The sequence below is a fragment of the Aquarana catesbeiana genome, linkage group LG12, assembly GCF_042186555.1.
Source record: "Aquarana catesbeiana isolate 2022-GZ linkage group LG12, ASM4218655v1, whole genome shotgun sequence".
Taxonomy (NCBI): domain Eukaryota; kingdom Metazoa; phylum Chordata; class Amphibia; order Anura; family Ranidae; genus Aquarana; species Aquarana catesbeiana.
The window spans coordinates 22,892,250-22,919,895 of NC_133335.1; the positions used below are offsets into that span (position 1 = coordinate 22,892,250).

General features: G+C 44.4%; 1 protein-coding gene and 1 long non-coding RNA gene across 5 annotated transcripts in view; both read right to left on the reverse strand.

Moving 5' to 3' along the window:
* The window catches only part of SAMD10 (sterile alpha motif domain containing 10), a 66,981-nt gene extending 55,049 nt beyond the window's left edge, over positions 1–11,932 (reverse strand). The window contains exon 1 of one of the 2 annotated variants that reach the window (XM_073607418.1): positions 11,133–11,932. In XM_073607418.1, coding sequence (XP_073463519.1) covers positions 11,133–11,217 — 85 coding nt within the window. In that variant the 5' untranslated portion in view covers positions 11,218–11,932. The remainder of the gene's footprint in view (positions 1–11,132) is intronic. The other variant, XM_073607419.1, reaches the window with a different exon arrangement.
* A 3,214-nt stretch (positions 11,933–15,146) lies between these two features.
* Positions 15,147–27,646, reverse strand: part of LOC141114002 (uncharacterized) — a 122,173-nt gene continuing 109,673 nt past the window's right edge. For all 3 annotated transcript variants that reach the window (XR_012236851.1, XR_012236849.1, XR_012236850.1), the window contains one exon: positions 15,147–16,313. This is a non-coding gene — a long non-coding RNA (uncharacterized lncRNA). The remainder of the gene's footprint in view (positions 16,314–27,646) is intronic.

Here is a 27,646-nt window from a genome sequence, read left to right on the forward strand (position 1 = left end):
ACTGCGATGCCCTGTGTGTTCTGACACCTTTCTATCAGAACAACATGACCTTTAGTAGCTCTTCTATTGGTTTGAACTACACGGGCCAGCCATCACTCCCAATGTGCATCAATGAGCCTTGGCCAAAATGCCCCTGTTGCTGGTTCTCCAGTTTTCCTTCGTGGACCACTTTTGGTGGGTTATTACCTCTGCAGATCGGAAACATCCCACAAGAGCTCCAGTTTTGCTGAACCCTTCACTACGCTTGTAGTCCAGGAGACTGTTTGCTTTCGTACTCCTTGGTATTATAGACTTTCCTACAATACAATACTATATCTGGGATAAGCATCAACAACTTTACCAGGGAGGTGTTGTAAGGGTTTCCCCCACGGCCATGTGTTCTTGATTCATCTCCCCACCCTATGCTGCACAACGGTGGTAACTTCCATTATCCACGTGACTACAGGCACACAAATGTGAAATTTAAGTTTATGTCCTTTAAATTGTTTTCTACCTGTGGAGGCTTTGGGAGGGATCCTGTGCTCCTGTATGCATGTGTTCTCTGCTATATGTAACAGTTGTTTAATATGTTGCTCTTGAGAACGCCCAGACAAAGACCCTTGAGTCAAAACGCGTAGGGGTGCCCACTTTTTTTTTTGGGGGGGGGGGGTCTAGAGCTTTTCCTTGTATGAAGAAAGTCATATCATCCTGTGCAAATTTAGCATTTACTGCTGCATGTATTTTTATTAGTGTCTTAAGATTGTATTTACCGTAATAAAATGATATTTTTATATATAATTTGTAGTAGTGGTGACTTTCCAAAAGTCCCTTCCATAAACCTCCTTTCTGTATCTACTTACCGGGATGTGGCACCATCATGGCTACCAAACTGGGTATTCAGATAATAATTTTTGTTGCTCCGACCCAGTTGTCATTACAATTTGGTCCTTGCCAAACTCACTCAAACCCCCATCCACTTTCAGGTGCCAATGTAACAAGATAATCAATGGTATTCACTTTACCTGTCAGTGGTAATAATGTTATGGCTGATCAGTGTTTATCTTTATCTTCATAAAGTAAGAAAAAAATTAACAAATGTACGGGAGGAATTAGAGGGGGCGGTTAACCACTTCCGGACCGCCCACCGTCGTTATACGTCAGTACTTTGAAGAGGAGTATCGTTGTTATGGCAGCAGCTAGCTGCCTTAACTCCAGTATTCTCTTCTTCAGTGAGCGGTCTGGTTTCAGATAAAAGTGGTCTCTGCGGTGGATTCGCTGCAAGATGACTTATCGGTGGGGGGAGAGGGCCCCCCCCTCCCGCTGTGCTCCGGTGCCCTCCGCTGCTTACCGGAGCCGTCGGCAGCGGCGGAGGCGATCGGATCTTCACCCTTGCTGGGCATGGAGACGAGTGAGGGGAAGATGGTCCCCACCTGTCTCCATATCATAGCAGGGCGGAAGCGACGTCAAAGCGTCACTTCTGCCCAAAGCTCTTAAAGGGCCATTTTTTTAAAATTATGTTTCTAAATGACAATTTATTTATTTTTTTATTGCATTTAAGTGTAAATATGAGATCTGAAGTCTTTTTGACCCCAGATCTCATATTTAAGAGGTCCTGTCATGCTTTTTTTCTATTACAAAGGCATGTTTAGGAATAATAGTGAAATTTAAGAAAAAAAAAAAAAAAAACACAACAGTGTAAAAATAAAAAATAAAACTTAAAATAAATAAGAATACATTTTTTTTTTTTAAACGTGCCCCGTCCAGATGAGCTCGCGTGCAGAAGCGAATGCATACGCGAGTAGCGCCCATATATGAAAATGGTGTTTAAACCACACATGTAAGGTATCGCTGCGATCGGTAGAGCGAGAGCAATAATTCTAGCCCTAGACCTCCTCTGTAACTCAAAACATGCAACCTGTAGAATTTTTTAAACGTCACCTATAGAGATTTTTAAGGGTAAAAGTTTGTTGCCATTCCATGAGCGGGCACAATTTTGAAGCGTGACACGTTGGGTATCAATTTACTTGGCGTAACATTATCTTTCACAATATAAAAAAAAAAAATTGGGCTAACTTTACTGTTGTCTTATTTTTTAATTCAAAAAAAGTATATTTTTTTCCAAAAAAAGTGCGCTTGTAAGATTGCTGCGCAAGTACGGTGTGATAGAAAGTATTGCAACGACCGCCATTTTATTCTCTAGGGTGTTAGAAAAAAAAAAAGTATAACTTTTGGGGGTTCTAAGTAAATTTTCTAGCAAAAAAAAACAAAACTGTTTTTAATTTGTAAACAACAAATCTCAGAAAGAGGCTCGGTCCTTAAGTAGGTAATATTTGTTGTAGCAGAGTGCATGAGACTCCAAGGTGGCCAGAAAATCAGCCGGGGACTATGGCAAAAGAGCCCACCGCTGGTGTCCCCAAGAGATTAAGAATCTCAGGGTTCAGCTTTCCAGACTCCGCACTATAGGGCAGACTGAGCTTTTCATTCTTGCCTTTCAGCGGAAATCTCACTGGAATCCGTCACTGCTGCAGTTCACCAATCAGTCCTGTGCTGGAGTCTGCTAATCCTGGATCTGAAGGACAATTAGCGGTCCAGCGGACAGCAGTATCTCTGTATGAGCGCAGAAGACTGTGATAAAATAAATAGAAGGGGTGTGCATTGTGTGCAGAGAATGGAGCAGACATGAGCCCTCGGGACTGTTTTGCTACAGTAAGATTACAGCAGGCCACTTAAAGAGAATGGATCACCTCTTATAAGAGATGACTGCTTTTGAGCCTCCTAAAGATTACTGAAAAAATAAAAGATACGATTGCAATCAGAATCCCAAATGGATGCATAAAAATAATCATATGCAGCATCAGCCACCTACAAAGCATATCGATTTCACTCTGTTCTTCCAAATAAGTACAGTAAAGAATCAACAATGTGTTGCATTTCCAAATACGTGTGTACATAATTATACTGTATCTAAAGCCATTGTTCTAAATTTTGGCTAGGGTAATCAAGGGTTATAACCTATGTCAAGTTTTTACTGCAGTCGGTGTCCCCAATGGAGAGATTCACCCTCGATTTGTAATGGTGACCATTGTAGAAGTGAAGGAAATTTTGAGTTGTCACCTGAATAAGGATGAATGGAAATTCTTGCAATAATGAAACCTGATTCAGTGACAACTAAGGGAAGACTTCTCTTACTCGGAAGGCTCTTTCATTTCCTGGTGTATCTAGAGATAAAAATATTTTATTTATAAACAGAAAAAGTTCCTGGCTTTGGATACACTTTAAAGCAAACCATAAAAGGGCTTATTAACCCCTTCCCGCTGCCCCAGTGTCCCTTTTTAAAAGCTCTGAACAACCAGGGGGGTGGAATGGATTGGTGATCATGTGGTTGGTTGTCACAGTGGTCACATGATTGGGAGCGGATCCCGACAGCTACCAATCTTAAGGCTAGGTTCACCCTGTTGCGGGTAGAAATGCAAGTTGTACGGGTTCCTGCAACCACAGCAAAAATGCCCTGCTGTTTATCAGACACACCAGGCTGCTATAAATTCTTAATGGCACCCCCCACATACTGAAAAACGTGGTTTGGTTTCTAAAGCCCCATACACACTATCAGATTTTCTGAGTTTTCCCTTCAGATTTACCAAAACCATATAATATGAGGTCAAACCTTAGGAGTTTCAATATGTATGCAATCAGGCAGGCCCTTGCACTACATGGTTTGGTAAATATGAAGGAAAAACTCAGCAGAAAATCTGATAGTGTGTATGGGGCTTAACTTGTGGAAACACGTGGTGCCAAAGCACCATGCGGATTCCCTGCGAATACGTTTTTAAAAGAGATGTACAGCTGATATAAAAAGTCTACACACCCCTGTTAAAATGTCAGATTTCTATAAGAAGGAAGAAGAAAGAAGAAGAAAGAAGAAGAAGAAAGAAGAAGAAGAAAGAAGAAGAAAGAAGAAGAAAGAAGAAGAAAGGATAAATTTCACAACTTTTTCAACCATTAATGTGACCTATGAACTGTACAACAAACTGAAATCTTTTAGGTGGAGGGAAGTAAAAATAAAATAACATGTTTGCATAAGTGTGCACACCCTTACACTAATACTTTGTTGAAGCACCTTTTGCTTTTATTACAGCACTCAGTCTTTTTGGGTATGAGTCTATCAGCATGGCGGGTCCTGACAGAATGCGAGGACATCTTCTGTGCACAGCCCTCTTCAGATCACCCCACAGATTTCCGGATTATCAGATTCAGGTCTGGGCTCTGGCTGGGCCATTCCAAAACTTTCATCTTCTTCTAGTGAAGCCATTACTTTGTTGATTTGGATGTATGCTTTGGGTCGTTGTCATGCTGAAAGATGAAGTTCCTCTTCATGTTCAGCTTTCTAGCAGAAGCCTGGAGGTTTTGTGCCAATATTGACTATTTGGAACTGTTCATAATTCCCTCTACCTTGACTAAGGCCCCTACTCCAGCTGAAGAAAAAACAGCCCCAAAGCATGATGCTGCCACCACCATGCTTCACGGTGGGTATGTGCTCTTTTGGTGATGTGCAGCGTTGTTTTTGTACCAAACATATCTTATGGAATTATGGCCAAAAACTTCAACCTTGGTTTCATCAGACCAGAACACATTTTACCACATGCTTTTGGGAGACTTCAGATGTGCTTTTACAAAATTTTGCTGGGCTTGGATGTTTTTCTTGGTAAGAAAAGGCTTTCATCTTGGCACTCTACCCCATAGCCCAGACATATGAAAAATACGGGAGTTTGTTGTCACATGTACCACACAGCCAGTACTTGCCAGATATTGCTGCAGCTCCTTTAATGTTTATGTAGGCCTCTTGGCTGCCTCCCTGACCGGTGTTCTTCTCGTCTTTTCATCAATTTTGGTGGGACGTCCAGTTGTTGGTGATGTCAATATTGTGCCATATTTTCTCCACTTGATGATGACTGTCTTCATTGTGTTCCATGGTATATCTAATGCCTTGGAAATTCTTTTGTACCCTTCTCCTGACTAATACCTTTTAACAATGAGATCCCTCTGATGCCGTGGAAGCTCTCTGTGGACCATGGCTTTGCTGCAGAATGCGACTAAGAAAATGTCAGGAAAGACTGTTTGCTGCCCTCCCAAAAAAATTTCCACCTGCCACTACTGGAACTTCCGCTTATCTGAATCCCCCTCCCTGCCACATTTGGCACCTTTTGGGGAGGGAGGTTTTTGACACTTCCATCAGACCTCTCCACGGCAAGGTACGTCGCAAGTCTGGCCCCACTTCTCCTTTTCCTGCTGCCGGGCCAGTAAGAGAGTGCAGCACGCTTTGCGCATGCACAGTAGGGACTCAGCTGTGAAGTCGCAAGGCTTCAATGCCAGGTTCCCTTACTAGCAATGGCGGCGGCAGCACCCGACAGCCGATAGAGACATTGGCTGGGGTGTCGCTAGATTTCAGGACAGGTAAGTGTCTCATATTAAAAGTTAGCAGTATGTGTAGCTGCTGACCTTTAATTCAGGGAGGAGGGACGGACGACTCTGCTTTAAGTGGATAGAGATTTTTTTCCGAATTGTAGTTGACTGCAATATAAGAATAGGGTCAGTTTGTGAGGTCAAAAAATCTGTAGAAAGCGGGTCTTGTTTTGTGGGACCATTAGACAGCTGCAATATAGATGACAGTGGTACAGTGGATAGCACTTTCGCCTAGCAGTAAGAAGGGTCGCTGGTTCAAATCCCACCCATGACACTACCTGCCTGGAGTTTGCATGTTCTCCCTGTGCCTGCGTGGGTTTCCTCCGGGTACTCCGGTTTCCTCCCACACTCCAAAGACATGCTGGTAGGTTAATTGGATCCTGTCTAAATTGTCCCTAGTATGTATGAATGTGAGTTAGGGACCTTAGATTGTAAGCCCCTTGAGGGTAGGGACTGATGTGAATGTACAATGTATATGTAAAGAGCTGCGTAAATTGACGGCGCTATACAAGTACCTGAAATAAATAAATAAATAAAACTTCTCTTGTGCAGCAATGTGACACGACTAGGTCAGGTTGTTCCAGTGATAGTTGGTGTTTTGGTGGCCACACAGGTATTGATATTATCATTCAAACTAAACTGACCAAACAGAATATGACCCCTTACATAAGGGGCTGTTGAGGTGCAGTACATCCCTCCTAGAGTTTAGTGTGCTCAGTGGGGACAGGTGCAGGGTTCAGCCATAGACCTTGACAAGGCTTCGTTTTAAGAATGCTTGTTCAATTTTCTAATTGTAAGACCTGGTTCGCACAGGGGTACTACAGCATATACCCGTGCGGGGGCCATGTTCACACAGTCTGTGTTCAGGGCCATGCACCCGCACCAATGTCAAACTGGGTGCAGTGGCTGTGTCCATGCAGCCTTCATGTCCCAATTGACATGAATAGGACTGCATGGGGATGCATGCAACATCTGTGCATGCCAGTGTGGGCAAACGCAGCCCTCACATGAGTGTACACTGTTATATGCTTGTGTTTGAACGAGGACTTTGCGGGATCAAATCACCGCCCTCTTTTGACCACAGGCGATTTGACAAAATCTTTTTCTCAAACAAAAATTTCTAACAGTGTATGTAGTCATCGTTTGTGAAAATCCAATATTTCCCAAATCAGTTGTTAACCTCCCTGGCGGTATGATTCTTTCGGATTTTAGGTGCTGAAAGCGGTACAATTATTTTGCATGGAAATTTGGCGTTTTATATTGTAGGTCTGTAAATCTTAACAATAACACACTTAAATCTGTCCAAACCAGAGTCTAGTAGATATCCCGGGTATGATAAAGTTTGAAACACAAAAACATAAATTATAATATAATAAATAAAAATAAATAATTAAAAAAAATTAAAAAAAATAGTAATAAAATAAATTTCCCCACAATTCACTATCGCTCAATTCTGCAAGTGTTCTAATTTACTATCGCTGTTTTCTAGCTGGTCTAAAGCCACTTTTGACGTAAAGGGACACTTTTTGGTTGCTATGGACAATCTCCAGTTTCCAGGCAGAAAGAACAGTATATATAATATAAAACTGCATGCAGGGCATGGGCCAGAGCACTGGGGACAAAAGGGATGTGAAATCATTTCATACAGTACTGTAATCTGTAAGATTACAGTACTGTATGTGTTATGATTTTGACATTTTTTTGAATTTGCCGCCAGGCTCCGCCCCCGTGCGTCGCGCCGCTCGCAGGGAACGGAGCCTGGCACGGAGAGGCTTCGGAGGAGGACGGAGCCCTCGGACACTGCGGGGGACATCGCAGGATCCCGGGGACAAGGTAAGTAACGCTGCCCCAGGATCCTGCAATGCGATCCCGAGTGTGGCTCGGGGTTACCGCTAATGGTACTGAATTTTAACCCCGAGCCACACTCGGGAATACCGCCAGGGAGGTTAAAAGCAAACAAAATGCTGAAGTCATTTTCCAACATTCATCAGGTCATCAAATGTACTGAGCATAGGTGTGCGCAACCTATTGCATTAGGGTGTGCACCCCAAATGTATTAATGGACGGTGTCAGTAGGGCAGTGGAAGATGTCAGCTGGGCAGTGCGCGGCGTCAGCTGGGCAGTGCGCGGCGTCAGCTGGGCAGTGCGCGGCGTCAGCTGGGCAGTGCGCGGCGTCTGTAGAGCAGTGCGTGGCTTCCGTAGGGCAGTGCGCGGCTTCCGTAGGGCAGTGCGCGGCTTCCGTAGGGCAGTGGACGGCGTCCGTATGGCAGTGGATGGGGTCCGTAGGGCAGTGGACGGTGTCATAGTTTATTATTTTACTTTGTTATTTTTTACTATTTTTTTTAGGAGCCCTGTTGGGGGGCTTTGGGGGAGTCTTGGCCTCACAGGGTAATTGGGGTGTGCCCAGGCACACCCTCTGCGCACACCTATGGTAGTGAGAATTTTTTTACGAATGTTTATTAGAAATTCTACTAGCGCATCGCCAGCTTTGGTTTGTCGTAATACATGGGGTCACTATCATTGTAGAACGAACATACTTATATCGATACACATACAATACAGGTATTAACAAACTCCTAATACAGCGCTTAACCACTTCTCGCCCAAGCCACCATATGACGTCCAGGACTTTGAGTGGAGATATCTGAATGATGGGTGCAGCTACAGGCATCATTCAGATGTCTTTTCTTTTCTGCTGGCGATTCCCTGCACTGTAAAACAATCATAGCGGCCGTTCAGCCGTTACTTGTTTTTACAGGCGGCGGGAGGGGACGTCCCCTCCCGCCGCCCTCCGGTGCTTCTACGGTGCGGTCGCCTGTGTGAGGTATCGCAGCGCATGTTAGAGTGAGAGCAACAATTCTAGTCCAAGACCTCCTCTGTAATTCTTAACAGGTAACCTGTAAAAAAAAAATGTAAAGCGTCGTCTATGGAGTAAGCACTTAGCTTAAGTGCGAAAGGCGTTAGCTGATTGCCTGTACCTTCTGCCATAGTGTTTTGTATGCTATATGCTCATGAAAGTATAAATAAATACTTTTTGAACGACATCTTCATGGAGTGCGGCTGTCCGAATTTTCTTATCTACCTTCAACAATATGGAGATTTTTAGAAACCGAAGTTTGGCACCATTTCATGAGTGTGCGCAATTTTAAAGCACTACATGTTCGGTATTTACTTACGCGGCCTGACAGCTTTCACAAATATATTATATAATATATATATATATATATATATATATATATATATATATATATATATAAAATAAAAAAATAATCCAGCTAACTTTAGTGCTTTTTTTTTTTTTTTAATTCATTCATGAAACAGTTTAAAAAAATGCATTTGAAAAATTGCTGCACAAATACTATGTGACATAAAAAGCTGCAATGACAGCCATTTTATTCCCTAAGGTCTCTGCTAAAAAAAAAAAAAAAAAAAAAAAAAAAAAAACATAGAAAATTACTCAGAACCTCCAAACATTATATAACAAAAATTTTTATGATTTTTACATGTAGGAGAGGAGTGCCGGAATAGACCTGGGCTGGAAATGGTTAAAATATAAATAACCCTCCTACAGCAACAACTGCAAGAATTGTAAATACTAAAACACCTTGCTCGTGTGAATAAAGCGATAGAAAATAAAAAAATATCATCAGTGATAAAACATAAATGTAGCGAAGCAACTGTCCATTCTATTTCCAGGATCTTTTACTTTGCTATCAGTTTTATATGTGTATCAGGGTTTCTTAAACACAGTAGCTGTTTGGAATGCAGTGTGGGGAGATAAGAGTTTATTTATATTTATATTGATAATAAAACACTGCTAACACATCATATCATGAGATCAGAAAAACACATCTTGGCTTATAAGGTGGAAAGTGTTGAAACCTGCATTAACCAATCAAATTTTAGCTTTTTGCTTTGTTGACTGTTTTAAGGTGAATCGTGAAGGATGGCAGTTACTCAACTGTTACTCTTGGCAAAAAAAAGCCTACATATATACAGATTATTATACAAATGTTCTATAGTAATTGCCATTCTGTGAGGCACAGAATATCGTCAATGTCGTCTGCATGGGTACTATGACCTCTGTGCATGAAAGGACTCTCTTGTCACGTAAACTCCTCGATGCCCCATAAATTCTTCTACTGTGTTTTATGAAGCACATATACCTGTCACCACAACTAGACTCTCTCAAAAACACAGGAATGTACAAATAAAAGAAGTACAAAAACCATATGATAGATGTATAAGACAAGTATGTATCTAATCTACACAGACAGATAGAAAATGCATTTTATGATGTAGCCATCAAAAATAGCCAAGTATGCCTTGATAATAATAAAATGTGTTGAGCACTCCACCTTAACCTAAATGTGACGTATGTGTTTGTAATACCCATCAAGTTTGCACTTTTATGCCTTCTAATACTATTACATACACAAAGTCTATGATCACATACGTGTCTGTCTAATTGTATGCATGCACCATGTGTTATGAAAGGGCCCCTATCACACACGTAGCATGTGGTGCACTTACCATACACATGTAGTTGAAAAGATTGCCCCTTATAATTACACATGCTTCATATAGTTCCCCAAATCATAAACAGGTAATGCCCCCACACATATACATGTACCATATAGTGACCATCTATCATATGCATGAGGCATGTAATGACCCCCCTATCATATGTTCAGGCTGCAAGTAGTGACCAAATCATATACATGTAGTGAACTCCATCATTTATTTAAAAAAAAAAAAAAGGGTAGCATGTAGTGACCCTCTCAAATGCAGATAGCATGTAGTTGCCCACATCTTATATACATAGACACAAGAAGCATGTAGTGACCCCCTATCATCTATAGGCAGACATCCTGTAGTGACCCTTGTCTTCAATAGACAGACAAAATGTAGTGACCTCTATCATCTATAGACAGACAAATTATTGACCTCCCCAACATCTAGAGGCAGGTGGCATGAAGAGACCACCAATATCTATTGACAGGCAGCATGTAGTGACCCCCCCATCATCTATTGACAGGCAGCATGTAGTGACCCCCCCCCATATCATCTATTGACAGGGAGCATGTAGTGACCCCCCATCATCTATTGACAGGGAGCATGTAGTGACCCCCCCCCCACCATCTATTGACAGGCAGCATGTAGTGACCCCCCCCCTCATCAATTGACAGGCAGCATGTAGTGACCCCCCCCCCCAATCTATTGACAGGCAGCATGTAGTACCCCCCCCCCCCCCCATCATCTATTGACAGGCAGCATGCAGTGACACCCCCCATCATATATTGACAGGCAGCATGTAGTGACCCCCCATCATCTATTGACCGGCAAAATGTAGTGACCCCCCATCATATATTGACAGGCAGCATGTAGTGACCCCCCATCCTCCATTGACTGGCAGCATGTAGTGACCTCCATCATGCAGACAGGCAAGTGACCACAACATATACATGTTTCATGCAGTGATCCCCATCAGATTATCTATACACTAGCAGCGTGTAGTGACCCCCTATCATCTACAGACAGCATTAAGTGAACCCCATAATCTGTAGTCATCCCAATATACATGTACCATATAGTGACCCCCATCCTCTAGTCACAAGCAGCATGCAGTGCCCCTAATCACACCCATGTAGCAGCAACAACCAGACACGCAGTGCCCCCCATCTCACACCCACCGTCCATGGTGCCCCGCTCCGGGCTGTAGTCCCCTCGTCCGGCGGGCTCCCTCTCCCCGATCCGGGTGCGAAGGTCAGTGAACATCGGGCGTCCGGGTCACATAGACAGCAGAGCCGCCGCCGCCTCCTCCTGCACGCACACACCGCACAGAGGGATGGGGGGGGGGGAGGGCGGACACCCAGCTCTTCTCTCCGGGTCACCCGCTCCGCATCCTCCGGGAATCCTTACAGACGTCTCCTCCGTACCCGTGCAATGCTCCTCTCCATACACCGGACCGGTTCAATGCCCCTCTATGTGCGATGTTCGGTGTGCACTCAGCTGATCCCCACTGAACTCCGCTGCAATCCTCTCTTGAGTCACTCTCGCTCCTGCCCAGCTGTCTGCTCTCCAGGGGGGCACTGATAGTGAAAGGCTCTTCTCACCCACCAGCTGGGTGCTTCCCATGCCATCACACCCTCTGATGTGCTGAACACAGGGCAATTGTGCTTTTAATTAACTTGGAACCTCAAACACTTCCTGATTTCACATGGCCAAACCATAAAAATGCGAGATCCAAATCCATAAAAATGTCCTCCTGGAACAGCACCTTGGGGGTTTCCATCCAATGGTGGACAAAGTCAACAAAGAGGCCCTGTACAAATAGAATTTTGGGGGCCCCAGGCAACTACTGACCTTTACTTCTTAGGAATAGATCAACCATTCTCAACTAGGGTTCTGTGGAACCTTTGGTAGGGTTCCATGGCAGATTGCTTAGAAGTTCCTTGAGCTGGCTGCTTGACCTCCTATTTGAAGGTGGATTCATAGTTCCAGGGCCAAACCCAGCAGCATGAGAACCATTATCTTTGTACAGTGCTGGGACAAGGTAATTTAGAACCCAAGGCGAACATGCAAAACTGCACCCCAACCCCACCCCACCCCAAGATGAATAAGCAAGAATCCCCCCCAAAAAGAAAAATTGTACACTAATCTGCATGCTTACCCCTAAGCTTCAATCCCCCTTTCCCCCCAGTACAGTTCCACCCCCTGCTGAAATTCCCCCTCTGAGAACAAATATCCCTCCCCCAGCACAAATGCACCCCACCCAAAAAAAAAAAAAAATCACCCCTCCTAGCACGAATCCTCTACCCCTCAAATTTCCCCCCTTAGTACACCCCCCCATTTGTCCTCCTAGCACGAAACCCCCCTTAATACTCCCTACTAGCACAAATCCCTCCCCCAAAAAATGTCCCCTCCTAGCACAATTCCCCTACCCCCTCTACCACATCACCTCTTCTAGCAAAATCCTCTTCCCCCCTCCCAACACAAATCCCCCATAAATCACCACTCCTAGCACCCCCCCCCCCCAAAAAGTCCTCTCCTATAACAATTCTTATCCCTTGTTGCCCCCCCAAAATCCCCCTCCAAACACAAATCCCCTCCCCTCCAATCTCCTTGTGGTTCCCCCCACCTCACATGATACCACAGTGCCCAGGGCAGCTGCCCCTCTTGCCCACCCCTTGTCCCGGTGTCCTGTCGAGAACTGTCCCCCATCAGATAGTGTCCGCCCTGTACTGCGAAAGAGCAGCGCATGCTCAGTACGGAGGACAAAGGAGATGCCGAAAGTCTCCAAACATGAACAGCTGTTCATGAGCTGTACACGGCACATGCGCAATTAACACTACATTGTGCCACACGCTCCTGATGCTCGTACAACTCTGCAAGGGGCGGGCATAGGGGCGGATGCATACAGAAGATGGCATCCGCCCCTTTAACAAATCCACCACCATCGTATGAGCTCTGGCCATCTTCTGTATGCATCCGCCCCTTGCAGTGTTGTACGAGCATCGGGAGCATGTGGCACAATGTAGTGTTAATTGCGCATGCGCCGTGTACAGCTCATGAACAGCTGTTCATGTTCGGAGACTTTCGGCGTCTCCTTTGTCCTCCGGACTGCGCAAGCGCTGCGCCTGCGCAGTACAGGGCGGACACTATACGATGGGGGGACCTTTCTCGTCAGAACACCGGCCCTGTCTTTGTAGCTATCTGTATATACAGGCTGCATGTAATAACCCCAACATATACACTTATACACGTATTTTAATATTTAGCCTACACCATACAAGAACGCTTCCTGCTTCTCACCTGCCTCAGGAGTCAGCAGTGTTCAGGTCTAGACAACAGAGGGAGGTGGTCCAAGCACCCGCAGGATCCAAATCTAGTATAAATGAGCCCCTAGGTCCGAGAGGACCCTTGTGCGAAAATGTAATATTTGTCCTTGTTTCCACCTAGTTTACATCATTTGGTTGCTGGAAAGTAGGATACTGTTGTGGTTCAAACAATGAAATGGCCACCAAGCCATCTAGTGTATGGCTAGGATTGTTGCATTGCCTGTCTTTTGGCAAAATTCTGGTTCTTAAAGTGAACCTGTGCTGTAAATATCTACCTTTTCTCTGTGCCCACACCATTCCTTTCATCCATAGAAAAAACATAGTACTTCTGGGTCTGAAGGGGCATGTAACAGCACTGATGCTTTAAGACTGGGGTCAGGGACAGTCATGATGGAAGGGGAGTGTTGCTGGCATCAGGTGTCTCAGGGGAAGCAATAATAAGTGGTAAAAAAAAATCCATCCCAGTCAATCAACTTTGCCCTCAGCAAGGTTGTCAAGAGCCCACAAATGGATGGATGGGATGAAAACGCTCTAATACAGTATCTGTAGCCATTTTAAGCGAGAACGCTTATGTCTGCCTTTTAGTAAAATGCCCCTTCTCTTGACAAAGTGCTTCGTTTCCAAATGAGATCCTATGACTTTTAGTGAAGTGCTCGATCAAAGGTTTGGGATACTATGCTTTGCTTCTTAGGGAGAAGCTCCAGCTTGCTGTGAAATTCCCCATTTCTTAGCAAAATGCTCCATTTCAGAGAGGTTGATTTACTAAATATACTGTTAGATTTACTAATATACTGTGCACTTCAGGTGCTCCGGGGGGAAGCTCTGAAATGAGGGGGAGCTCTGCTGATTTTTATCATCCAATCACGTGCAAGCAAAAATGCAGTTGTTTTTTTTTATTTTCCTTGCATGTTCCCCTCAGATCTAGAACAATTGCACTCGCAGTACACTTGTGGGTGCTCTTGAAATGCACAGGCTATTTACCCTTAGGCCCCTTTCACACTGAGGCGGTGGGGGCGTAGGCGGTACAACAGCGCTATTTTTAGCGCTGCTGTACCGTCGTTCTTGCAGCTGTATTCGGCCGCTAGCGGTGCGGTTTTAACCCCCGCTGGCGGCCGAAAAAGGGTTAAAATCACTCGTACAGCGCGGCTATAGCCACGGTATTGCCGCGGTATAGCCGCGCTGTCCCATTGATTTCAATGGGCAGGAGCGGTTTAGGAGCGGTGAATACACCGCTCCTTCACCGCTCCAAAGAAGCGGTTTGCAGGACTTTTTTCACCGTCCTGCCAGCGCACCGCTTCAGTGTGAAAGCCCTCGGGCTTTCACACTGAACAAACAGCGGAGGCTGTTTAGGGGCGGTTTGCAGGCGGTATTTTTAGCGCAATACCGCCTGCAAACCGCCCCAGTGTGAAAGGGGTCTTAGTAAATCAACCCCATAGTGTGATGTCCTGTGGGATTCTCCGTCTCTTGGCAAAATGCTTCATCTCTTAATGAGGTCCTTTGTCTCCAAATGAATGCTCTCTCTACCGGTGAAATGCTTACTTTCTTAGTGAGAAGCTCTATCTCAGGGTTTCTCATACAGGGTTCCTCTAAAGGTTGCTAGGGGTTCCTTTCCTTAACCATTTGCCCACTGGGGATTTAAACCCCCTTCATAACCAGACCAATTTTCAGCGTTCAGTGCTTTCACATTTTGAATGACAATTACTCAATCATGCAACACTGTACCCATATGAAATTTGTGTCCTTTTTTCACATAAATAGAGCTTTCTTTTGGTGGTATTTAATCACCACTGGGTTTTTTATTTTTTGTGCTATAAATGAAAATAACTTTAATAAATTTTGTTAAAAAAAATGCATTTTTCTTCTTAACATGTTTCTGTTATAAAATTTAGCAAATTAGTAATTTTTCTTCATAAACTTTGGCCAAAATTTATGCTTTTACATATATTTGGTAAAAAATAACCCAAATAAGTGCATATTTTTTGGTCTTTGTGAAAGTTATAGAGTCTAAAAACTATGGTGCCAATCATTGAAAATTGATCACACCTGAAGTACTGACGGCCTATCTCATTTCTTGAGACCCTAACATGCCAGAACAGTAAAAATACCCCCCAAATGGCACCTTTTTAAAAAGTAGACAGTCCAAGGTATTTAGTAAGAGGCATGGTGAGTTTTTTAAAGTTGTAATTTTTTCCCACAATTCTTAGCAAAATTAAGACTTTTTATTTTTCAAAAAATTGTCATAATAAACAAGTTATTTCTTTCTTTTACAGCTGCTGTTTTTGGCTTCAGATGTTTTTTTGTACAGTCAATAAACTCTCCAGCATGTTATCCTATGTGTCCATGCACACATAGGCTGTTATCAACTGTTTTTGGCTGGGGAGTTCTTTGGCTGTAAAAAAACCCCTCAAAACTGGTGGGTTCTGATGTCAAAAAATGCCTAGAAACGCAGATAAATGCTCAAAAATGCATCTCACCAGCGGTTTTTAAAGTTTTTGATCCATTGGGAAAAAAAATGCTAATAAAAACTGTAACTCTGAAAAACGCAAAAAAACGGTATTGCAAAAACATTGAAAAACTTACTGCAAAGCTACTGGCATTTTTATCATGTTAATATAATGTCCAGTGTGCATGAGGTCTAAGGGGGAAATTCTTCCCAATGTCCACAAATGTAAGGAGCATTCTCCCCACTGACCATCACACTAATGTATCATGAGTTGTAGATATAGTCATTTTTAGCAGGGGTTCCCAGAGACCGGAAAGTTTATTCAAGGGTTCCTCTTTGTTGATAAGGTTGAGAAAGGCTGCTCTATGTCTTTGAAAGATTCTCCAGGTTAATAATGAGATGCTCTACTCTGTGGGAGATTCTCCATTTCTCAGTGAGGTCCCCCATCACCAAATTGGATCATCCAGACTATTAGTGACACGGTTCCTTCTTTGTGAGATGCTCTGGCTTTCAATGAAATGATCCATCACTTACTGAGAACTTCCATTTCCAAACGAGAGGCTCAAACTTATGGGTGTAAGATCCTCCATCTGTCAACAAAATGACCTGTCTGTTAACAAAATGTTTTGTCTCTTTGTGAGATTCCCTGATTCTTGGAAAAATACCTTAATGAGGTGCTCCTTCTCCAAATATAATGCTTCAACTTTTGGTGAGGACCTTGAGATGCTCCAACCATTAGCAAGATACTCCATCGCTTAGTAAGGTTCTCTACACACCTCTGGAGGAACTCTGATAATTTGTTTGCTCTACATCAGGGGTCTCCAAACTTACTAAACTAAGGTCCAGATTTACTGTCCTTCAGACTTTGAGGGGGCTGGCAGTGTGAATAGAAAGACAGTAAACAGTGAGTAGAAAATACCCCATCACTGGTATCAGGGTGTAAGTGGGAGGTATAATGCCCCTATGTTATTATTAGTGGCAGTAATTATGTCCCCCTGTTGGTGTCAGTGGAAGGAATAATGCCTTGTATCTGTGGAAGGAATAGTGCCCCAGGGACAGGGTAAGGTAAGCAAAGGGGCGCAGTTTGGAGACCACTGTGCTACATTATAAAGATACCATTTGTGAGGAGTTACACAATAGTTTAGTCTGGTGCTGGCTAGGCAGTCTGGCAGAACTGCGAGCAGAAGTGCAGATCTAACAACTGGAGTCTCTGACATACAGTATATAAGGAGCAGACATACAGTATCTCAAAAAGGTGAGTACACCCCTCACATTTTTGTAAATATTTTATTATATCTTTTCATGTGACAACACTGAAGAAATGACACTTTGCTATAATGTAAAGTAGTGAGCGTACAGCTTGTATAACAGTGTAAATTTTCTGTCACCTCAAAATAACTCAACACACAGCCATTAATGTCTAAACAGCTGGCAACAAAAGTGAGTACACCCCTAAGTAAAAAATGTCCAAACTGGGCCCAAAGTGTCAATATTTTGTGTGGCCTCCATTATTTTCCAGCACTGCCTTAACCCTCTTGGGCATGGAGTTCACCAGAGCTTCACAGGTTGCCACTGGAGTCCTCTTCCCCTCCTCCGTGAAGACATCACGGAGCTGGTGGATGTTAGAGACCTTACTGTCCTCCACCTTCCATTTGAGGATGCCCCACAGATGCTCAATAGGGTTTAGGTCTGGAGACATGCTTGGCCAGTCCATCACCTTTACCCTCAGCTTCTTTAGCATGGCAGTGGTCGTCTTGCAGGTGTGTTCTGGGTTGTTATCATGTTGGAATACTGCCCTGCGGCCCAGTCTCCGAAGGGAGGGGATCATGCTCTGCTTTAGTATGTCACAGTACATGTTGGCAATCATGGTTCCCTCAATAAACTGTAGCTCCCCAGTGCCAGCAGCACTAATGCAGCCTCAGACCATGACACTCCCACCACCATGCTTGACATTAGGCAAGACACACTTGTCTCTGTACTCCTCACCTGGTCGCCACCACACACGCTTGACACCATCTGAACCAAATAAGTTTATCTTGGTCCCATCAGACCACAGGACATGGTTCCAGTAATTCATGTCCTTAGTCTGCTTGTCTTCAGCAAACTGTTTGTGGGCTTTCTTGTGCATCATCTTTAGAAGAGGCTTCCTTCTGGACAACAGCCATGCAGACCAATTTGATGCAATGTGCGGCATATGGTCTGAGCACTGACAAGCTGACCCCCCACCCCTTCAACCTCTGCAGCAATGCTGACAGCACTCATACGTTTATTTCCAAAAGACAACCTCTGGATATGACCCTGAGCACCTGCACTCAACTTCTTTGGTTGACCATGGCGAGGCCTGTTCTGAGTGCAACCTGTCCTGTTAAACCGCTGTATGGTCTTGGCCACCGTGCTGCAGCTCAGTTTCAGGGTCTTGGCAATCTTCTTATAGCCTAGGAACCAGAAGGAACCATAGCATACAGTGGGGACACCAAGCATCCCACACTTCAGAAAGTGTGTCAGATGAGAAGAGCAAAGTTGGAACAGTTGGCAGGATAGATTAGCATAAACCCTCTTATTCTAAATTATGTTAATGGCTAATGATTTAAATTCTATCACCACCCCTCATCCTGACCATGCTGTTCCCTTAAAATTAAAAAAAGAGGTTTGAATTCTTAAAGTGTATATAAACCTTAACAATAAATGTCTTTCATTTGCTCCCTTTTGGTCTATTAAATGTCGAGAGTCCAAAGAAGGGCAACAAAACTAATAAGGGGACTGGAGGACCTCAATTACGAGGAACAGCTACAAACACTAAATTTATTCTCGCTGTAGATGAGGCGCTTGAGAGGAGACATGACAGCGATCTACAAATATCTCAATGGGGATCCCAGCATAGAAATTAAACTATTCAGTCCTAGGGAGTGTATAAGGACACAGGTTCACACAAGGAGACTGGAGGAGAAGCAGTTTAACCTTAAACTGTGTAGGGGGTTCTTCACTGTTAGAACTATAATGCCCCGTACACACGGTTGGATTTTCCGACGGAAAATGTGTGATAGGACCTTGTTGTCGGAAATTCCGACCGTGTGTAGGCTCCATCACACATTTTCCATCGGATTTTCCGACACAAAGTTTGAGAGCAGGCTATAAAATTTTCCGACAACAAAATCCGTTGTCGGAATTTCCGATCGTTTGTACACAAATCCGACGCACAAAGTGCCACGCATGCTCAGAATAAATAAAGAGATGAAAGCTATTGGCTACTGCCCCGTTTATAGTCCCAACGTAGGTGTTTTACGTCACCGCGTTCAGAACGATCAGATTTTCCGACAACTTTGTGTGATCGTGTGTATGCAAGACAAGTTTGAGCCAACATCCTAGGATTTTGTTGTCGGAATGTCCGATCAATGTCCGACCGTGTGTACGGGGCATAAGGGTGTGGAACTCTCTCCCACAATTGGTGGTGACTGTATGGATACTTTTAAAAGACTCTTAGACGTACATCTAAAAAGGACACAACATACAGGGATATGGGTAATCATTATAGACACTGATACACATACACCTTCACAGGTTGAACTGGATGGACTATTGTCTTTTTTCAGCCTTACCGACTATGTAACTATGTATGGTTGGAAGCATTTTGTTATATCTGTTTGATCAGTAAAAAAAAAAAAAAAAAAAAAAAAAAAAACTCCTGATCTTGTCAAAAATTCTCCTGTGTTCCCTTCACACTTCCTGTGTTATCTCTAAAGGCCCATACACACGATCAGAAAATTGTACAAAAAGTACTGCTTTTGAAGCGATCGTACGATAATCTGATCGTTAGTACACAGCTTTTGTCCAAAATTATCCGAAAGCACAAACACAAACATTTTTCTCGTACAATACCAGATTGTATGATTTTCATTTATTCAGTACAGTTTTCGTCCAAAAATACAGTACAAGTACAATACATTACATCCCTTCCTAGGGCTGCACCGATACTAATATTGGTATTGGTGCCGATACCAAGCATTTACACGAGTATCGGTACTCGTGCAAATGCTCCGAAGTTTGATCCGATATCTTTTGTATTGGGCCAGGCATCCTCAGTGTAGCACGGGGGCTGGGCAGCCTCACAGGCGATCGGTGCGGCGGTAGGGGCAGTTACAAGCACTGATCCCCCCCGTATAGCATTTCAATAAAGCATCTGACAGCCGCTTCTCTCCCTGTCTCCCTCCTGCGGCTGTCAACTGCTTTATTGAAAGGCTATACAGGGGGGATCGGTGCTTGTAACTGCCCCCGCTGCTGCACCGATCACCCCTGACTGTCCTCTGTGTGTTCCTCCGGCTCCCCGGGTCTTCCCTCTCTCCAGTGTCCCTCCTCCCTCTCTCCGGTGTCCTCCTCCCTCTCCTCCTCCGGTCCCCGTCCTCCTCCGGGTCCAACTCTGTGCTCCCCGGCTCCCTGGGTCCTCCTCAAGTCCCTACCCCCTCCCTCCCAGATCTGTCAGGATGGAAAGCGGAGGAAGGAGCCAGTATATATGTCATTTACCAGCTCCTTCCTTTCCAAATGCACAGAAACTGTGTTTATATCTCAGTTTATGAATGGAGAGGAGCCGCTGTCTCCTGTCCATTCATCTCCAGTGCAGCTGAGGCTGCAGAGAGAATCTCTGTCCTCGGTCCCTTTCCCTGTCTCAAAGGGGAGAAAGCAGGGGTCTCATCTCTCACCATTCAGCTGAACTCGCACGATTTCAAACCCACATTCAGTGTGAACGAGGGCTAAAACCTGGAAGCTGATTGGTTTCTATGCAAACCTGCACCAGATTTTGCACTCTCCAGTTTTAGTAAATCTCCCTCATTGTGTTGTTAGTCCACAACAGAGCCTACAATGGAACTTAAAGTGGAGTTCCACCCACTTTTACAACTCTTCAGCATCCCTCACTAAACTGTGCACTGTAAACGAATTGGATATTTTTACATTTTTTTTCTCAGCACCTACTGTATATCTGCTTTATTCATTTTTCACTTCCTCCTCCCTGGCCGTGGCCCATCGCATCATTTCCTGTTTGCAATGCCTTCTGGGAAGGGGCGGCAACTTCCTCTGACACTGCCGTTGCTATGCAAACCTGACCTGAAACCTATTACACTGCTTGTGCTGCACTGAGCATGTGCGAGATCTGCAAGGATGAGATCCAGGAAGAAATACAATCTGGCTTCAGATGCCCACACTTAAGATGGCCACGGCCTGCTGTAAGTTTATAAAATAACAAACTACTGCTATAAACTAACAAAACAGACCTTAGTTTACAGACTAACTTTACTAGAATACATTAAGCTTGTGTATTATAGGGGTATTTTTATTTAAAATGTATAATTTTGGCCGGAACACCACTTTAATCCATAAAAACATCTTTAGCTTTTCTCATTCCTCCACCCCCCCATCTGACAGAATCGGGCGTTGATTGTTTTTTCTTTTTTTTTTTTTCAAAGATCTGTTTATTGTTTTTTTTTTTAAATTAAACTTATACGAATATAATAACATAACAATCATACAAGTCTCTTACGTCGCTTTACAGCAGGTTACTGTAGGCGTAATAAAGCCAATAATGGGCTCACAAAACCAGTCGCAATAACAAACCACTAGAATAAATGAGCTACATGAAGTGATCAGGATCATGGATCCAGAGAAAATGTGGATTTGAAAGCCATCTACTCCCTATTTTATGAAAGGCCTGTGGCTTTTTCCTGAGGTCATAAGTGAGTCTTTATAATGGTAGATTGTCATTAACGAGTTTCTTCCAGGTTACGATAGATAGGGAAGAGGACCTTTTCCACGATAGGAGAATCGTCTTTCTGGTGTAAAAGTAGAATATACGTAGAAACATTTTGGCATGTTTAGAAATGGGTAAATCACCTAGGATGCTATGCAGAAAATAGGAAAAAGCTGCGCTTAGGATAATGCACGCAATGGATTAAAAGGTTGCTGCCTCCCCTAACAGAGCTCTCCCAATTGGTATACCAGTTAGCAATCTCATTGCATATTACTCTCTTGTATTAGTGGATATGGCTTTGTACCTAGGTTAATGTGACAAATCCTCTTTCACCTAGTATGGTTTATTTTCACCTCTAGCTGACAATCAATTAACTGCATACCTTTAGCTATACCCAGCTATTGTCTGGGCATAGCTGCCTGCATGTAGGCATATTTTTTGGGTTCTTATCCCCTTTATTTATTTTGTCACCCTTTAGGTAGCGCCACTTACCCCACCTTTCATTTATTCACTTCTCAAATCACCTAGGATACCTCAGCGCTTTTCGTCAGCTGGAACTTGGTGGAATACAGTTCCACCACCTCTGGCTCAGACCCTCTGCTCCCCGCTCACCACTATCACTTGTAAACACAGAAATCCATCTTCTGTGTTTATAAGTGACAGCTTGTCAACTAACGACTCACACAGATCTGATCTCCTGAGTGGCTCCCACTGCAGGATAGGGACAAGGGAGATGCAGGTGGCCAAGGTGCAGTGCAGATTCTGACACTCCCACTGGATTATCTCCCTGCAAGTGAGAGAGGCAGAGAGGTACTAGAGCCAACTGGGTGCTTCAGCCTAATACAACAACAAAAGTAAGACATGTGGAAGATGGTGGAGCTTTTAAGGAGATGGGGAGAAGATGGCGGCAGTGGAGGGGGGTTGCATGCAGAGGTCAGAGCTGAAGAGGGGTGAAAGTGAGATGTGGATGGAGGATGCAGAGGTACGCAGCTGTGGAAGAAGGCTGAACTCTACACTCTGTGTGTAGCGCACCCCTGGACTCCGCATTATGTATTTAGCACACCACCGAACTCTACACTCTGTGTGTAACCCCCCCGAAACTCTGCACTCTGTACATAAGGGGTCTCAAACTGGCAGCGCTCCAGCTTTTGCAAAACTACAAGTCCCATGAGGCATTGCAAGGCTGACAGTTACAAGCATGACTCCCACAGGCAGAGGCATGTTGTTTCACAACAGCTGGAGGGCCACCAGTTTGAGACCCCTGCTGTACATAATGCACTCCTGGTATTTAATGCCTCTAAGATCCTCCCACTGCTAGTGAAATTTGACCATATCCACTATTTAATGCGGTTTGGAGGGTGTGTGTGGGAAGTGTGGGAAGGGGGTTTTGGGGGGGGGGGGGGGTTAAGTTCTTGTAAATAGGAAAAGAGCCCTGGGATACCTAACAGGCAATTTATGGGGTGTTAAATATTGGGAGGTTCCAGAACTGAGGAGATCATGTCATATGACCTGATCAACATATTGGCAGTTCCAAAACAATTGGAGGAAGTCAGCAGAAACTCCACATCCCAGAAAGCGAACAGCACTAGGGCGTAGGCCCATTTTATACAATCTAGTAGGTGAACAATTACTACAATAAAACAATATCAGTTGTATCACTTTGTCCCTAGAGGAATTTACTAAGCTTCTATAGGTTTCTTCAAATTCAAACCAATCCTGATTAGTGGGTGTTTGCTTTTAAACAAAAAGGATTATTACCTTTTTTTGTGCTGCACTGCAGCGCTTCCTGCTTTCTGGCCTAGGCCAAACTGATGTCAGGCCCAACTCCCTCCTGGGATCCTTTGTGTTTTTCTGCAGGGTACAAGTTCGCCACAAGATTTTGCATGTGCCCAGGAGTATCGTAGGTCTTTAGGATATGGCAGACACCTGCGACGCATCCGAGGAAATGCTTCATGAGTGTAAAGGTTCCTGCCAGGCCCTAAAGATTGATGCATTTCTGGCAGATTAAGAAGGATTTTTTGTGCTTGCAGGGCCTTTAAGGAAATACAACAGCGGGCAATGTGCATGTGTAGCACAGGCCCCTCGGGGACTGCTTGGATTTACCTGCTCATCTGCACTGCCATGACCTAATGAACATTCCAACCCGCCTGACACTCTGGGTTCAGACATCCTTGCACCACCTTAAAGCAATAAGTCAAACAACTCTGTGCGTTTAGGTTCTGATAATGTTTACCAGAACAGTTCAAAGAAGATATTGTCACAAAGAGGAGGTAATAGATCTGCTGAGTTTTAGGCAACAGCGCCAACTCAGCAAAGGAATTCCTCCAAATAACACAAGTCAAGATAGTCGCATATAAAACAGTCTATTATATACACAAGTACAGTGGAGTTCTGCTTGCACCTGATAGGATAAAAACAGTTAAATGATTATACTGACAAATTTCTAGAGAAACCTTGGCCAGCCTATAAACCTTTAACCCCAATGAGAGGTCAGACTTAATGGCAATGGTATAAGGGCCCTTGTAGCAATAATGACAGTAATGTCCCTGTTGCAGATCTGATGGACTTCACCGGCAGTAGGAGCTCATTAGTTGTGTCCCATAAGGTGTAATAGCAAGCAATAAGGTTTCTTGAAATAGCAGAAGCTAGAGGTGTCTATGAACAGTGTTCAAGATATATTCAGTAAAGTACTCACAAGGTAAAGATGTCTGTGCAAAGTAAACCTGTGAGAAAAGGATTTGTAAAGATGGGCGACTGCCCTCTCAATAACGACCAGGCTGATTCAATGCCCTCCGCACAGCAGCTCCTGTAGCAACACTTGTGCAGCGGGTCCGCCGTATCGATCTCCCGATGTGAAGCTCCGAACACAGGATGGCAGGCAACTGAAGTAGTGCTGAATAGATGTCGGACGAACAGCAAGCAGTGCTAGGCCCCTCTCATCCGGGTTGGAATATGATTCACCACGTGGTAGGCTGCGACCTCTCTCTCAATGCATGGAGAGGACTGTCTCGCGTCCGGCCCAGGAGGAAGAGACCGCAGGGCCGGGCTTTGGCTTCTTATATAGCTCCTCCCAGCAATCTCTTCGATAAGGCACTGTGTGATTTTACTGAAAATCCAAAAAAGTTTAGTCTCTTGTTTTTGGCGTTACTGTTCATCGAAATCCAACGACCTATTGAACTGTCTCTTAAGCCTCTATGCACAAAACTGAAGGAAAAACTGTCTGTTTTTTCCCCTTTATCCCTCCAGCGTGGTATTGGCTGTCATGCGCTACAAGAACAGTTCTTCTTTACAACACGCTAAAGCCGCATACACACGGTCGGAATTTCCGACAACAAATGTTCGATGGGAGCTTGTTGTCGGAAATTCCGACCATGTGTAGGCTCCATCAGACACTTTCCGTCGGAATTTCCGACAAACAAAATTTGAGATCTGGATCTCAAATTTTCCGACAACAAAATCCATTGTCGGAAATTCCGATCGTGTGTACACAATTCCGAAGCACAAAATTCCACGCATGCTCGGAATCAAGCAGAAGAGCCGCACTGGCTATCGAACTTCATTTTTCTCGGCTCGTGGTACGTGTTGTACCTCACCGCGTTCTTGACGTTTGGAATTTCCAACAACGTTTGTGTGACCGTGTGTATGCAAGACAAGTTTGAGCCAACATCAGATGGAAAAAAAAAAAATGGATTTTGTTGTCGGAATGTGCAATCGTGTGTACGCGGCATAATGAATAATGACCCACGCTAAGTTCAGCCATCTCTCTTTAACCTACACTGTCCCTCCATGTCCAATGATCTGATCTAGCGAAAGTGTGGAGATTCGGGTCTGAATGATTTCTGATGGCTCTGTGAAGATGACCTGATGTATTTTGCAAGATATTATTCATATCAATGATCAGCCCCGTGTTGTGATGAGGTGATGGTTATTTTTGGAGTGCAGCCTGTCTGGGTCAGAATTCTGTGTCTTGTGACGGTCTGCTTTGATGAGATGCTGTGCGCCTTTATGGGTTTCTCACAGAGTGAGACGTCTGGGTTTTTATTCGACCTTTGGGATGCTGATTGAAGGATGATCTGCATTTGTGATAGATACTCTGGCTGAGCGGACATCATCTCCTGGGTGGTAGAGATGCTGGTTCTCGCCAGGTCACTATTAGATTGTAAACCTGCAGCTGCGTTTCACTGCCCTCCCTCTCCACCTCTCTAGATTTATTTCCTTTTATTCCCTCCACCTCCTCCTTTCCATCTCTCTTTGTTTCTTTCCCCTTTGTTCTACACCTCTCCTCCTTCCAGTTATGCCACTCCTTACTTCTAGGTAAAAGTATATTTTATCTTCACCAAGCTTTTCTGCACTTGCAAACCCCGATCTCCACTTAATGACAAACCTCTTAATGATGATCCCACCCAACAAAAATCCTTTTATTTGGGCCCTGTAGCTTACACAGTATGAAGTTTGAAAATTCTTTACATCACACCATGCACTAGAAGAGCAGGAGTTGTAAAGTCTCATGGTTTTTCACCTTAATGCATTCTATGCATTAGGGTGAAAACCCTTTTGTGCTGCAGCTGCTCCCCAGAGCCCCCCTTTTTCTTACCTGAACCCGATCGTTCCAGCAATGAGCACAAGCCCAGCAGCTCCAGCTGCTGTCTCGGGTCCTCATTGGATAGATTGATAGCAGCAGGACTCAGTGACACGGGAGCCGGGGGTGGGGCCGCGTCCTGCTGTCTGTGTCAATGGACACAGCAGCAGGACTCGGGAGAGCGCCCGCACGGGTGCCCCCATGGAAATGCTTAGGAGGGGCCAGAAGCGCCATCAGGGGACCCCAGAAAAGGAGGATCGGGGGCCGCTCTGTGCAAAACCCTTGCACAGAGCAGGTAAGTAGAACAAACCTTTACAATCACTTTAAGGGGCAATTATCAACTAGAGTAGGTCTCAAACAGCTTTATGGCACAATTGTATATGAATCTTTGGTATTACAAGTGGTAGGCATCAGATTTTCAGGAGGGGGGAAATGGATTTTAGCATGTGTTTCCAGGTACTGGCAACACCCTACTGGTGGCAGCTGACAGATATCACGGTCTGGGGGCCATGCTCGGAGACCAATAGCTATGGCAATAGAGAGGCTCCCACCTACCAGCTGGATAAGTGCAGCAGCAGGTCACCCTGGCGGATGACAGGGGCTCAGGCAAGGTGCGGAGTCTAAGCACTAACGGTGTTAACCAGAACTCCTGATGGAGGAGTTGGGTTTTGCTGCATGTTAGTACCACATCATGGTTCTCAGGATCGCTCCACCAGGATGTGAACAAGCTGGGGTCCAGTACCAGATATAGCAGATAGGGATCAAGCAGAAGTGTAGACAGTAAAGAAGCCAAAGGTCAGTAACACGCGGTTGCAGGTTGGAATTAAGCAGAAGCGTAATCAAGGAACAGGCCAAAGGTTAGTAACGAGTGGTAGCGGAGATACAGACTGCAGCAGGATTGACAAGAGTGAGATATTGACTGGAAAGAGCTCAAAAATCGGGAAAACAGGAAGTGCAGAGACATGGCTTTAATCAGGAAGTTCATGGGAGTAGCAAAGACTTCAAAGTACATGAGACGTAAGACATAAAGCAAGGTTGTGTAGCAAGGTCCCAGGCCTCCTCCAGTCTAATGAGAACCTCCCGGGCCAGGGACAGCTGACATCCTTCTGTATATGGTGGGTGCAAGGTAGTTAAAGTTATTGGGCACCAGACACTTCTTGAATGCAAAAGAGATTTTTATTTCTCTTAACAAACTTTTTGGGAGAGAGAGGGTTAGGGCAGGACTCCCTTAGGTAATTGCAAGATTAATTGGCAGACTCTGAGACTTCAACAGGAGGACAGCCAAGCAGGGAAAGGCATCCAGCAAGATGCCACATCTGCATGTGCAGGAATGCTGTCTCCTATGGCAACAGTCTTTAACAGTTCCTTACACAAAGCGTAACAGTTCTTTCACTTCCACTACAATCACTCCTTGTAGTTCTTCAGATCACTTAACTCCCAGTCTCTCACTAGACTAGATGATTCACTGCCACTGAATCCCTTGAGCTCTTCTAATCTTCACGGTGGTATCTTCCTCAAGCGTCACCCCACTTCTCTGCTGGGTCCCTAGCTTGGCACTTAAGATACCTCTCAAGCTTTAGCCCACTGACCTGCTCCATCCCTGGCTT